Raw genomic sequence first — 14,434 nt, 5'->3', positions numbered from 1 at the left:
TCTCTTTTATCAGTCCAAACCAACCGTCTTCACAGCTACACGTGTAGAGAGTGACCTCTCTGGGACTTTCTTCTTTCCCCTCAGTTGTGATTGAGACAGGCCTGCCCTGGTGGCCGGGTGATGCTGCTGCAGCCTGGGCTCTGGAGTCTGAATGAGCACCTGAGCGTCTGCCCCGCCCCGCCCCTGACTGTCTCCAGGGGGTAATCTGCATCGTGACACCACCTATTTGTACCGTCTCAGACAAAGTCATCTGTCCAGACGTCGGGGAGCTTTCAGCAGGAGAGTCAGAGCAGCTGCCACAGTCCAGTCTCTAGGTGAGTCTCAGTTCACTTCTTCTTTATGCCTACTGCTTGGCTCTGAATGACTTACACTTTTGTTTCATTTGAACTTTGTTATAATTCCATAGCGAATGAGTCCAAACCTGCAGTTGTTTATATATTATCAGCAGTGCTGGAGTTGAGGGGGGATGCTGAAACAAAAACGGTCCAAATCATCCCCCCTGTAAAACTGTCATCCCTCCTTTCCATCCCTTATGTCATTTCATCAATGAATGTGGTTTTACTGCTATTTCAACATTTAGAGTCATCACCAGAAAAATAACTTATTTGACAATTTTCACCTGTTTCAGGTAAATTTTCACTTGAAATAAGTAGAAAAATCTGCCAGTGGGACAAGATTTATCTTCTCATTACAAGCAAAAAAATCTTGTTCCACTGGCAGATTTTTCTACTTATTTAAGTGAAAATCTACTTGAAACAGGTGAAAATTGTTGTTTTTTCCAGTGATGAGTCTTGCTTTAAGTGTAATGAGATTTTTTTTACTAAAATGAGACATTTTAACTAGAAATAAGACAAATATTCTTGTTAAGATTGTGAGTTTTTGCAGTGATCCATGTTACTTATCCTGTGAAGGACAGAGTCATATTGATAAGTTCAGAAAAGTGTTTTTTATTGTTGTGTTTTGATGTATTTGATGTAAGCCCAGTGGATATTTAAAGCTTACAGAAGGCTGCATTTAACTGCTGCTATGTCATTCCTGCAGTATTTCTGCAGGTGTTTTGGTCACTGCTATTATTTGTAATATATTATATTATTTATAATCAGCACAAATTATCTGTCCCCATATGATAAAATCCACCATCCCCCTGATTTTATTTTACAACTCGAGTACTGATTATCAGTATAGTCTGAGAGCTTTAAGGTTCAGTGTGTGGGAATATGTGAGAGGGATGCTACAGAAGACTGCTCTGTATTTGCACAAGTATCTGTAAAAAAGATTGCATTTTTGAGCATCCCCCTCTTTTTTACTTCCATATATATATATATATATATTAATTATATATATTAATTATTTTCATGTGTTAGAATTTTAAAAGATGTGACCCAATCAAAAACTGGCAGGTAAAGGGCGAGTATGAGCCCACCTTTGGGTAAAAAAGATGAAGGCAGATTATTTTTGGAGACACAGTTTGCTGGAGTAAAACTTTAGGTTTCTGCTGCAGGCTTTGATTGAGCAAATGTTTAGTTTTACTGATAATAGTAACAGATCTCCTGCTGAGTCAGGTCATGTAGTCTGCTGCTGCAGGATTTGGATATCAATGAAGATGTACAGACTGGAACAATGAAAATCTTGTAGTTCCAAATGTATATCAAGTAGCTAAAGGTTTTATTGTTAAGGTCTTTATCTTAGATTGGAAGTTATGTGATGGAGGATGTTCTTTTTACTTGGGAGAAGGTCAGGTCTCCAGATCAAGAGTTACTAATCCATTATATAAGCAAAAAGAGGGCAGGACACCAAAGTGGGTAACCTGTTCATTTAAACTGTTCCTAATCCTTCTTAGGACCTTCTGTTTTATTGGCTACGTCACTCATTTCTGAGCTCTGACCCCTTTAAATATCCAACATACACAAGTATTTCGCCTATTTGGGATTCTTCTCTTTGTACAGTCTTCATTTGTGCAGACAAAACATTTAAAGGGGAAGTTAGAAGTCTCGCAAACACACTTTTCTCTTAACATTTCTTAAAGCAGTTTCCATCAGTGCCTGACAGAATGGGCTGTGTCTGGTTCTGTTTTCCTCCGCCCTGTCAGCTCATTTGCAGGGCAGATTAAAGTCCTAACCTTTCTTTTCCCAGACAGTCTGAGCAGCACGGCAGACATGAAAACCTTCATACCTGCTTTGTCATGACTCTCATCACGTAATCCTAATGAATGTCACCATAATCATGTGATTATGATCATGGAGTCTGAATATTAAACCAGGATAATCCCTGTGCAAGTGTATTTACATGCTGCACTAAGACACCCGGAGAAAACACAAGTATTTTGTGGGAATGTTTACAGGACTGTCTCAGAAAATTAGAATATTGTGATAAAGTCCTTTATTTTCTGTAATGCAAAAATGTCATACATTCTGGATTCATTACAAATCAACTGAAATATTGCAAGCCTTTTATTATTTTAATATTGCTGATCATGTCTTACAATTTAAGAAAACTCAAATATCCTATCTCAAAAAATTTGAATATTCTGGGAATCTTAATCTTAAACTGTAAGCCATAATCAGCTATATTAAAATAATAAAAGGCTTGCAATATGTCAGTTGATTTGTAATGAATCCAGAATGTATGACATTTTAGTTTTTTTAATTGCATTACAGAAAATAAAGGACTTTATCACAATATTCTAATTTTCTGAGACAGTCCTGTATTTACATGCTGCAGTAAGACACTGGGAGAAAACAGCAGTATTTTGTGGGAATGTTTAGTTGGAGACATTTCTGACCGTGTCTTATTGTTTCTCTAACACCAGAAATCACTGCTGAAGAGAGTCCAGACATGGGGCGTCAGGAGGCCGACTACGTGTGGAAGAAAACCACGGAAAACATCCAGGAGGTTTTTGACCTGATGGAAGAGCTGGGATCGTAAGTACATAGAACTCATTTGTTTGGATTAGCAACATTGTGCTTTCCATCTCTGGTGTCTGAGTTGGTTTCTTACATGATGAAGGTCTACTTTACTTTACTAGAGGTTAATGCTCTCGCTGGGGGTTAATCTGGCTTCTGGGATGGAGCCAGCACACACGTTCATTCACAAAAATGTTCTGGGTCTCTGCAAAGCGCCTAGAGACAACTTTTGTTGTATTAGACGCTATACAAATAAAATGTAATTGAATTGAACAAAAACATCTATCTTTATGAAGAAGTTTCGTTGTTTGGGGTTTTTTTTTCCTTTATAATATTTTTAAATGTATAATTTCTGGACAAAATAGAAATGATAAATTATAGAAATCTTTTTAGACAGCATCTAGAGCTGAGCAAATGAATACACCCATCAAAATAAAATAGAATCAGTATCTGTCTAGCCCAGTTGGGAGAGACGCCAGTGCTGCAGTTCCTGATCTGATACGAGAGGGACACACTGATGACAAAAACAGTGAATAAATAATGGACAATTAACCAAATTTGGCCCTAAAAAGAATAGAAATCTTATAATACCCCAAAGTGAGAGTTTAAAATAAATCAGTGTTTTTCTTTTGTTTTGTTTTTTTCTTTTTTTGTTCAATTTAAGTTCATGTTTTGTCACTCTTACGCTGTGAATCTACATAATTGCCTCGTGTGTTCGCTTTCTTACATACAGAACTGTCTCAGAAAATTAGAATATTGTGATAAAGTTCTTTATTTTCTGTAATGCAATTAAAAAAACAAAAATGTCATACATTCTGGATTCATTACAAATCAACTGAAATATTGCAAGCCTTTTATTATTTTAATAGAATAGAATAGAATAGAATAGAATAGAATAGAATAGAATAGAATAGAAGACTTTATTGATCTCCCAGAGGAGAAATTCAGTCGTGCAGCCAAAACACACACACGCTCAACGGTTTATACAAAACATTTAAAATAGAAATAACCAATAAATAGTTAAACAATAAAAAAGAGCAATATAAAAAGTAGAAAAAGAGTATGTACAAGAGAAAAAAAAATATTAAACACAAAAAAACTGATAATATTTACAAAATATTTACAAATATTTTCAAAAATACGTGAGGTATTTATTGTTTTATTGCTGATTATGGTTTACAGTTTAAGATTAAGATTCCCAGAATATTCTAATTTTTCGAGATAGGATATTTGAGTTTTCTTAAACTGTAAACCATGATCAGCAATATTAAAATAATAAAAGGCTTGCAATATTTCAGTTGATTTGTAATGAATCCAGAATGTATGACATTTTTGTTTTTTAAATTGCATTACAGAAAATAAAGAACTTTCTCACAATATCCTAATTTTCTGAGACAGTCCTGTACGTGGTACAGAACAGAAGTCCCTCCAACATGAGGAGAGTTGAGGGATTCACTGAAAGATAAAAGCAGTGAGTTGAGGGAGTGGAAAGGCCGGAGAGGTTGGAGGGAAACACATCCGTGATGACGGTGCTGTGAATCTAACGAGCAGCTCATTTAACCTCAAGCTCTTACTCTCATTTCCCCAAAGCGCCTCAAGCATAAAGGTGTGAGATTTTCTCTGATGTGACAAAATCACACACCATTTCTCAGAAGAAAACCTCCCGTCCTCTGGGCTGTTTTAGTCTCAGGTGTAGGTTTTTCCTGTCGTTCATCCCAGTCAAAGGAAGAGAGACCAGAAGGGAATAAGAGGTTTGAGCCGCTGGTGCACAGAGCACACATGACGTCCCCTGGTTTCCTGGCAATAAAGAAGCAGCAGCATTCATTAAAAACACAGCACGCTTTTAGTCTGCACATACATTTACACACTAACCTTTCTTGGACGGGGATTTTTTTTTTCTCCCTTTTTGATAGAAATGTAAAAGGGAAAAGAGAAAAAGCTGTGTTAAGCATGGAGTGAATCAGCTGTATAAAAGAGCAGGGAGTGCTCAGTGTGTCTGATCTGATCTAAGTGTGACATATACACCACTTCATAGAAACATAAACTTGGAAATAAAACTGAAAGCAGACACTTAAATCAGTCCTACGGTTGTTTTTATCCAGCAGACATGTGTGTCACATTCTGAACAGAGATGTGCCTGATGTCCCACACTGCAAAAACTCCACATCTTTACAAGAATATTTGTTTTATTTCTAGTTAAAATGTCTCATTTTTAGTCAAAGAATCTCATTACACTTAAAACAAGACTCATCACTGGAAAAAACAACAATTTTCACCTGTTTCAAGTGGATTTTCACTTAAAATAAGTAGAAAAATCTGCCAGTGGAACAAGATTATTTTGCTTGTAATAAGAAGATAAATCTTGTCCCACTGGCAGATTTTTCTACTTATTTCAAGTGAAAATGTACTTGAAACAGGTGAAAATTGTCAAATAACAAGTTATTTTTCTGGTAATGAGTCTTGTTTTAAGTGTAATGAGATTTTTTGACTAAAAATGAGACATTTTAACAAGAAATAAGACAAATATTCCTGGTAAGTTTGAGTTTTTGCAGTGCACAGCTTGCATCATATTACCAGAAACTAGGTTTTGGTTTTGCATACGCTTTTATCAGAACTATTTTTTGTTTAAATGAATGAGCTGAATTTTTAACTTGATAATGCTCACAAGTGTAGCAGAAACATACATTTTACTCTGGTTTCTCAACATAAATTCTCCGGACTAACTTCAAGATTAATGAGGCTTTCATGTCAAACAGACGTTTGGTATACGAATACCCAGATTATATACAGGTTTATGACTGAAAGTTGTACATCTCATTCATGGAATGTGCATTTAGGGAAACGTATGCCTTCATTATGTTATTTGACTAAAAATGAAACATTTTAACTAGAAATAAGACAGATATTCCTGGTAAGATGTTGAGTTTTTTCAGTGCATGTCTGCCCCTGCCCTGATCCTGTCTGTGACCCGGCTGATATCTGCTCCTGCACATGCTCAGTGTGCGTCTGTGCACCCGGAGCCTCGGCCGGCCACGGTTTCCACTGCGTCACGGATAAGGAGCCTAATCCTCCTGCTGGGACAACTATTCCCAGAGAGCCGGAGATAGCCCAGAACAGTCCAAATCACAATAATAGGCTTCTGACATGGGAAAAGTTAAGACATCCTCGCCTTGATCTTTACCCCGTTATATTTAGGGCATTCCAAGAAATGCCGATCAGACCCAGGCTTCCTGTACTCGGTGCTGCTGTAAGGAACATGTCAATGAAAATCCTTCTTGAATGAAGGAGATCTGAAAGCTGGAAACATGAGGCAGCAGAAAGGATTCAACATAGCAACCCTCATTATCATTATTCCTTATTTCTCTGACATGTGAGGATGCTCATCAATTCAGACAGTACACTGCAAAAACTCTAAATCTTACCAGGAATATTTGTCTTATTTCTAATTTGTAATTGCATTACAGAAAATAAAGGACTTTATCACAATATTCTAATTTTCTGAGACAGTCCTGTATGTTTTTTCTGCTGTAAGATAATGATTTACATGTACGGTAAAGTTTAATGTAGGTTTGTCGTGTTATTTCATTTTCTTTCTTTATGTCTTGTTTTTAACTGTATGTTTTAAATGTATTGTTTTTAATGTGGACCCCAGTAAGACTAGCTGTGTTTAAGGGCAGAGCTGATGGAGATCCTTACAAATAAACATTATTATTATTATTATTAACAGGGGGGCATTCTCAGAGGTCTACATGGTGAGGGAGAGGAAGACGGGAAAGACTTTTGCCATGAAGTGTGTGAAAAAGAAGAAGAAGGTCGACATCAACCTGGAAAACGAGATCACCGTGATGAGAAGGTCATTTTACATTTCTTTTGTTTATCATGTCAGCTGTCATTTCTTACTCCTTCATCGGGGAAGTAAATGTTGATTTCTTGCAGTGTTATAAATATTCCATCTTCATGATGAGATGGAATATTGATGACTCTTGTCTTGTCAAACAGAATCAAGCATGATAACATTGTGGGGATGGAGGATTTCTATGAAAGCCAGACTCATTACTACCTCATCATGCAACTGTGAGTTTTACCACTTTTTATTTTCCCAAAACTTCAAAGTAGCAAATGAAATGTGAGGATTTAATGCTGTAACTGACTGTGTTTTGCCTCCCGTTCCCAGAGTGTCCGGGGGGGAGCTGTTTGACCGGATCCTGGACCGGGGCATGTACTCGGAGAAGGACGCCAGCCGGGTGATCCAGCAGGTTCTGCAGGCCGTCAACTATCTGCACCAGAACGGGGTCGTGCACCGGGACCTGAAGGTGAGACACAATCACAAACACACACAAACACAATCACACACAAACAGAACACAACGTTTGTATTGTTATATCCAGCACTGGAGTTGTAAAAATAAATCAGGGGGGGTGGTGGATTTTATCATATGGGGACAGATAATTTGTGCTGATTACAAATAATATAATATATTACAAATAATAGCAGTGACCAAAACAGCTGCAGAAATACTGCAGGAATGACATAGCAGCAGTTAAATGCAGCCTTCTGTAAGCTTTAAATATCCACTGGGCTTACATCAAATACATCAAAACACAACAATAAAAAACACTTTTCTGAACTTATCAATATGCCTCTGTCCTTCACAGGATAAGTAACATGGATCACTGCAAAAACTCACAATCTTAACAAGAATATTTGTCTTATTTCTAGTTAAAATGTCTCATTTTAGTAAAAAAAATCTCATTACACTTAAAACAAGACTCATCACTGGAAAAAACAACAATTTTCACCTGTTTCAAGTAGATTTTCACTTGAAATAAGTAGAAAAATCTGCCAGTGGAACAAGATTTTTTTGCTTGTAATAAGAAGATAAATCTTGTCCCACTGGCAGATTTTTCTACTTATTTCAAGTGAAAATTTACTTGAAACAGGTGAAAATTGTCAAATAAGTTATTTTTCTGGTGATGACTCTAAATGTTGAAATATCAGTAAAACCACATTCATTGATGAAATGACATAAGGGATGGAAAGGAGGGATGCCAGTTTTACAGGGGGGTGATTTGGACCGTTTTTATTTCAGGGGGGGATGCCGTCCCCCCTCATCCCCCTCATCCCCCTCAACTCCAGTACTGGTTCTATCCTGTTTCTCTGTTCTCTGGTTTAATCGGTGCACTATGTTCTCAGGTTGTAGCAAGTGCAATACACCAGAGGTTTTAATATACGGGAGAGTCCCAGCGTTAAACTGATCATCCTTTACAACAAGGAACAAGATGACATTTCCAAACATTTCACATTTTCTTAAATGTACTTTTTGGGATTTGCAACCTGATTAGATAGTGACAACAGAAGAGAAGTGGGGGAAACAAAGCCTTTTTTTAAACACAAGACAATAGCTTATCATTTAGGTTTAAATGTTATCCGTGTCCACTAAAACACAAAGCTCATTATTTAACATTGGAAGAAAAATGGACTCACTAAAGTGTGTGTAGTGTTGAGTAAAGTGAGTTACTAAGCAGTCCTAGCTTCATGTTCATCTCATCTTTGTGGACAAATACACATATTTCCCACAATGCCACACTGTTTTCTCCAGTTCAAATATCACTAATAATCAATCTATAATAATCTTGTATTCTTACTTTTCACAGTTGGTTATTACTGTTCCCTTGAAAAGCTCAATAATGTACTGCAAAGTGAATATGTAGGTCTTAGTTCCAGCAGAGGTGTAATAATCCTCTCATCAGTGAGGACATGAGTGTGTGAGCAGCTCTCCGTCTGTGTGTCCCCGTGCAGCCGGAGAACATCCTGTACTACAGCCAGGACGAAGACTCTAAGATCATGATCAGTGACTTCGGCCTGTCAAAGATGGCAGAGAGCGGCATCATGTCCACGGCCTGTGGAACCCCAGGATACGTGGGTAAGGAAACAGCTTCATTCACTAATCACTTATGGACAAACAGCAATTTGAAGGCTCAAAATGTGACATTGGAGCATTCAGGGCCGTAACAATGGGGTAGTACTGACCGTGTAGATTACAGGACTGTCTCAGAAAACTACAATATTGTGATAAAGTCCTTTATTTTCTGTAATGCAAAAATGTCATACATTCTGGATTCATTACAAATCAACTGAAATATTGCAAGCCTTTTATTATTTTAATATTGCTGATCATGGTTTACAGCTTAAGAAAACTCAAATATCCAATCTCAAAAAATTAGAATATTCTGGGAATCTTAATCTTAAACTGTAACCCATAATCAGCAATATTAAAATAATAAAAGGCTTGCAATATTTCAGTTGATTTGTAATGAATCCAGAATGTATGACATTTTTGTTTTTTAAATTGCATTACAGAAAATAAAGAAATGTATCACAATATTCTAATTTTCGGAGACAGTCCTGTATTTATGCCATTATTTCTCTGTATCCGTGCTTTTAATTACTGTTACAGCATTTTTTATTTATTTTTTTATTTATTTATTAACATACAGTGCAAACAGCGACAAAAGACAACATGAGTTACAATTATATGTATCTAGGTGTGTGTGTGTGTGTGTGTGTGTGTGTGTGTGTGTGTGTGTGTGTGTGTGTGCGTGTAAAAAAGATGATGAAAGTAGATACATAAATTAAGAATATTAATTCGAGAATAAATAAGTAAACAAATAAATAATTATCATATAGACTGGTGTAGCACGATATAATATAAATATAGCATAATAATATAGTAATATCCTAATATACCATAATATTTGTATAATATTATAACGTAACAAAATGATATCACCATACTATAATATATAACAATATAATAATACTATAGTTTAACATCCCATGAGATTTCATAACTTAATATAATAATATACTATGAAACAATATATCATGATAATGCCAGAAATAATTATTAGAGTTAGAATTGGTAATGTATGTGTTACAATGAGGGGGGAGGTCAGACTTAACACATTGTTTGTCCCGTCCAGCTCCGGAGGTTCTAGCACAGAAACCCTACAGCAAGACGGTTGACTGCTGGTCCATCGGAGTTATCACCTACATCTTGTAAGTATCTCCTCCAAATGTTACTTAAAGTGGCAGGATTTTGATATTAAAGCCTGTTGCAGGTCACGAGTGGGTTTTGCAATATCTAATTTCCTAAATTTGGGAAGTAATGCATTCATGAAATCTGATCCTCTTCTAGTGAAATTGGACAACAGAAATGTTTACTGTTGTACGTTAATGTTCACACATGCACATTGTGGAATATTTAGCTGGGGGTGCATTTCCTCAGAAAACATGAATGCTTGTGTTTTCCCTGCAGACTCTGTGGATATCCCCCTTTCTATGAAGAGAGTGAAACACGGCTCTTTTCTAAGATCATGAAGGCCCAGTATGAGTTTGACTCCCCCTTCTGGGACGACATATCTGAATCTGGTAAATACTCTCAAATACGCTCGCTGCCCGCTGTGTGTCTGCAGAGAACTATCTCACATTTAAAATGTCTTTTTTTCCATCTTCAGCGAAGGATTTCATCCGTAACATGATGCAGAAGAATTCAAACATGCGCTACACCACAGACCAAGCGCTCAGACATCCCTGGTGCGTTTTACTCATTATTGCTCTATCACAGTAAAACTTTAATGCAAATATTGTTTGTCATACACTTCAGTTAATCAAAATAAAATGTTCCATTTAGATTTAGATAATGAGGTTTTGTGTTGCGCTACTAATTGTGTAGGATCATTGGGAAGACGGCCAGGAGCCAGGACATCTACTACTCCGTCAGCATTCAGATCCAGAAGAACTTTGCACAATCCAAATGGAAGGTCAGTCCTCACTGGTTTCTTGTTTTTAATGTGCTAAGCTTATTGCAGATCTGCAGTTTTTCACAGATGGATCATTTAGATCCTTCCTGATAAAAGCCAGTTTAAAAAGATGTTTTTTTTTTTTTTATTGTGAACGCCACTGATGATCGACGTACTGTAGTGCTTTTAGCCCCGGCCTGCACTTGATTGTCCACACTGCAAAAACTGAAAATCTTAACAAGAATATTTGTCTTATTTCTAGTTAAAATGTCTAATTCTTAGTCAAATAAATCTCATTACACTTAAGACAAGACTAAAACTCAAAAAACAACAATTTTCACCTGTTTCAAGTAGATTTTCACTTAAAATAAGTAGAAAAATCTGCCAGTGGAACAAGATTTTTTTGCTTGTAATAAGAAGATAAATCTTGTCCCACTGGCAGATTTTTCTACTTATTTCAAGTGAAAATTTACCTGAAACAGGTGAAAATTGTCAAATAAGTTATTTTTCTGGTGATGACTCTTGTTTTAAGTGTAATGTACGGAAGAGTATTAGGGCCACGCAGGAGAAAAATAAAAATAATAATTTAGAGGTAATTTAGATTTTCTTTTTTTCATTATGCACTTCGAGAAAAAAGTCAAAATGTCGAGAAAAAAGTCGGAATGTCGAGATTAATGTTGAAGTACAATTTCGAGAATAAAGTCGAAATGTATTTCAACTTTATTCTCAAAATGTCTACTTTATTCACGAAATGTTGACTTTATTCTTGAAATTGTATTTCAACATTAATGTCGACATTTCGACTTTTTTCTCGAAGTGCACAATAAAAAAAAAAAATCTTCCCCTCTCAAATATTTTTTCTCTTTCATGGCCCTAATACTCTTCCATAGTAATGAGATTTTTTGACTAAAAATGAGACATTTTAAATAGAAATAAGACAAATATTCCTGGTAAAATTTTGAGTTTTTTGCAGTGCAACATCTGGTCTATGCAGCAATTTAGGATTGAAATATTTTGGCACAATATATGAAGCATTTCCAGTTGAGCTAAGGTCTCGGGCCCGTTTCCTCCCTTTCCAGCAAGCCTTCAACGCGACCGTGGCCATCAACCACATGAAGAAGCTGCAGCTGGCCCACACGGACGCAGCCCTGAGGCATTCCAGCGTCCCGGACATCAAGGTCGTTGACCTGTCCTCCCCCATGAGAAACCACAAACTTCTGGAGCCGGCCAAGCCCGAGCCCAAGGAGATGAGCGGCAGCACCAACGGAACCCAGCACATGTCTGTGCCTGCCAGCCACATCGACCTGAAGAACCACTTCCACCCCCTCACCAGTCCCAGCGGAGCTCACCACACCATGGCCGAGCAGGGGAAACACGTCTACCACTCAGAACCCGCCAACCTCAACGGGTCCGTACCCGCAGCACCTCAGGACATGCATCACAACTGATATCACTGCAGAGCTGATACAGGATGTTTCTGTTCTGCTTGCAGGTACGCTAAAGGCCGCAACGGGAAGATTTTACAGACCGGGGTGTGCTCTGTCATGTGAACACTGATCCATCTGGTCCATGAAATCAAGTATTTTACAGGTAAGTTCATGTAAAACATTTGCATATGAATGAATGAATGAATGAATGAATGAATGAATAAAGTTTATTCAGTCATGACAACACAACACAAAAACAACACAACACCATTAACATTTCACACAAAACCAATAATCATGTGTTAAACAATGACTGAAAAGGCTGAAGCAAACTGCTTATAAAAGCCTATCCTTTATTATCAACTTTCTTTTTGTGGCTACCGACCTCCAGAAAACCAAAAAGAGAATAAAAAAGTAAAGAAACAACAGAAAAGCAAAGAAACATTAACAGATATGTTTTTAAATGTATGTTTTCATCATTCCAGAATTTAGCTCCAGTAATGGAGACACGTCTCCTTTTCAGACCCTTTTTAGCTTTTTGTACAGTAAAATTGCAGACACCTCTAAGATTATAACGAGTCTCCTGAATTGTAAAGAACCTCTGTATTGAGTTAGGGAGCATTTTTGATTTTGCTCTGAACATAATTTGCATGATTTTATAATAAAACAAATCATAAAATTTCATAACATGAGAATCTAGAAAAAGTGTCTCTGTGTGAGCGTATAGTAATCAGCCTTATTGATGATACGTATGGCTCGTTTTTCAAGTTTTATTATTGAATTTAAGGTGGTTTTAAAGGTGGATCCCCACAATTCCACACAGTAAGATAAATAGGGAACAATCAATGAGTAGTAGATCAAATGCAAGGCCTTGGAATTCAGTACATTTCTGGATTTATACAGGATTGCGAGTGATTTTGAAATTTTCCCTTTAATGTATTCAATTCAATATCATGATTAAATGCAGTATTGTCTCATTTTAAATTCCAGCTTATACATAAAAAAGGCTTAACCTGAACCCGAGTTGCTATTACTCTGTTGGACAGTATAGTACGCCTTGCTCCATAACAACTAAGGCAGGTGTGGAAGTGTCACCATGCGTGTTTTTCTGCCTCTCCAGGTCAGAGCTGCTGTTTTGTCTCAGCGTTGCTGCTACAGTATCTTGCATCAGCAGCTCCGGTTCTGTGAGGAAGACGTGGTTGATCCTTCCCAGTGTCTGCAGGGTTTGCAGTCTGTTCTGCTGTGACTTTCTCTGTTTGATAGAGTGCCTAAGAACCTTGTCAGAAACCCCACTGAAGCACACGTCGTTACTCACGCTCAACTCAAGTGCAAAGACCAGTTCCACATTTTCAACTGGATTCAGAGATAGATCTGATGTAGAAGGTCGTGTGACGGCTCACTCGCTGCTACGCTTGGAGCTGAACGGAGCGATGGAGTCTCTGACCCCTGACCCCTGACCTCTGACCTCTGACGAGCTTCATAGCAACGCTCAAGTTTCCTCTTACGGTTTCTTTTCCCAATCATTTTTATGTAAATATGTATATTTTTTTTTATTTAATTCAGGGAAAGTTTCCTCTTTTTTTAGGATTGTGATCACACAAGGACACACAAAATAACAGGACAGTTATATTACTTGTACAGTAAAGTAAAGAATTGTTATGAAGCTACTGTACCTGCAGACCCGCATTTTTAAACACGATAAAACATGTGAATAAAAAAAAAAACACGCTTATTGCTTCCATCCTGGTGTAATATATTGTTATATGGTCTTTATTATAATTACCTTTCTTATGTTGACTGTTTGTTTTTGATTTTTCTTCCTCTAATGTATTCACTTCCTGTGTTTTTATCACCTAAGAAAGTAGAAGTTAGATAACTTAATACCAGGGATATGTTTAAAACTGCCGGTTTGTACAGTAGCCCTCACATGCTGTCATTCTGCTATAAGTGTTACTAATAACTACAGACGTTTTTCTGCTTCCTGTAAGTCCTTCACTTTGTGCAGTGCGGTTTCTCTCCCCAGCTGTGTGCAGCTCTGGTTTATTGCATTAAACAAATTTCTGCTGGGATCTTGTATGGTGAGGAATAAAAGCTGTCCAGAATCTGCATTCCCTTTGTCATCATTTTATTCAACATTTTAAACTCACCTTGTACAGGACTGTCTCAGAAAATTAGAATATTGTGATAAAGTTCTTTATTTTCTGTAATGCAATTAAAAAAAAATGTCATACATTCTGGATTCATTACAAATCAACTGAAATATTGCAAGCCTTTTATTATTTTAATATTGCTGATTATGGTT

At 37.0% G+C, this 14,434-nt stretch overlaps 1 protein-coding gene across 1 annotated transcript; it reads left to right on the top strand.

Annotated features, from left to right (window-relative positions):
- The first annotated feature begins 216 nt into the window (after nucleotides 1-216).
- On the top strand, nucleotides 217-14,229 carry camk1gb (calcium/calmodulin-dependent protein kinase IGb). The gene is made up of 13 exons (XM_061735176.1): nucleotides 217-314; nucleotides 2,810-2,921; nucleotides 6,631-6,756; nucleotides 6,903-6,977; nucleotides 7,078-7,216; nucleotides 8,703-8,826; nucleotides 9,887-9,962; nucleotides 10,222-10,334; nucleotides 10,421-10,499; nucleotides 10,639-10,726; nucleotides 11,785-12,113; nucleotides 12,198-12,295; nucleotides 13,253-14,229. Exons 2-12 carry the CDS (start codon nucleotides 2,836-2,838, stop codon nucleotides 12,253-12,255), a joined length of 1,293 nt encoding a protein of 430 aa, XP_061591160.1. The 5' UTR covers nucleotides 217-314; nucleotides 2,810-2,835; the 3' UTR covers nucleotides 12,256-12,295; nucleotides 13,253-14,229.
- The last annotated feature ends 205 nt before the right edge of the window (nucleotides 14,230-14,434 follow it).

Source organism: Cololabis saira, chromosome 12 (assembly GCF_033807715.1).
Source record: "Cololabis saira isolate AMF1-May2022 chromosome 12, fColSai1.1, whole genome shotgun sequence".
NCBI lineage: Eukaryota > Metazoa > Chordata > Actinopteri > Beloniformes > Belonidae > Cololabis > Cololabis saira.
This window is presented reverse-complemented; position numbering and strand designations above follow the sequence as displayed.

Bases quoted from the DNA above. Each gene is read 5' to 3' on its own strand.
- camk1gb (XM_061735176.1), top strand. From the start codon at position 2,836: ATGGGGCGTCAGGAGGCCGACTACGTGTGGAAGAAAACCACGGAAAAC. The intron at 6,978-7,077 runs GTGAGTTTTACC...TCCCGTTCCCAG, and splicing joins TACTACCTCATCATGCAACT to AGTGTCCGGGGGGGAGCTGT. The intron at 10,335-10,420 runs GTAAATACTCTC...TTCCATCTTCAG, and splicing joins GGACGACATATCTGAATCTG to CGAAGGATTTCATCCGTAAC.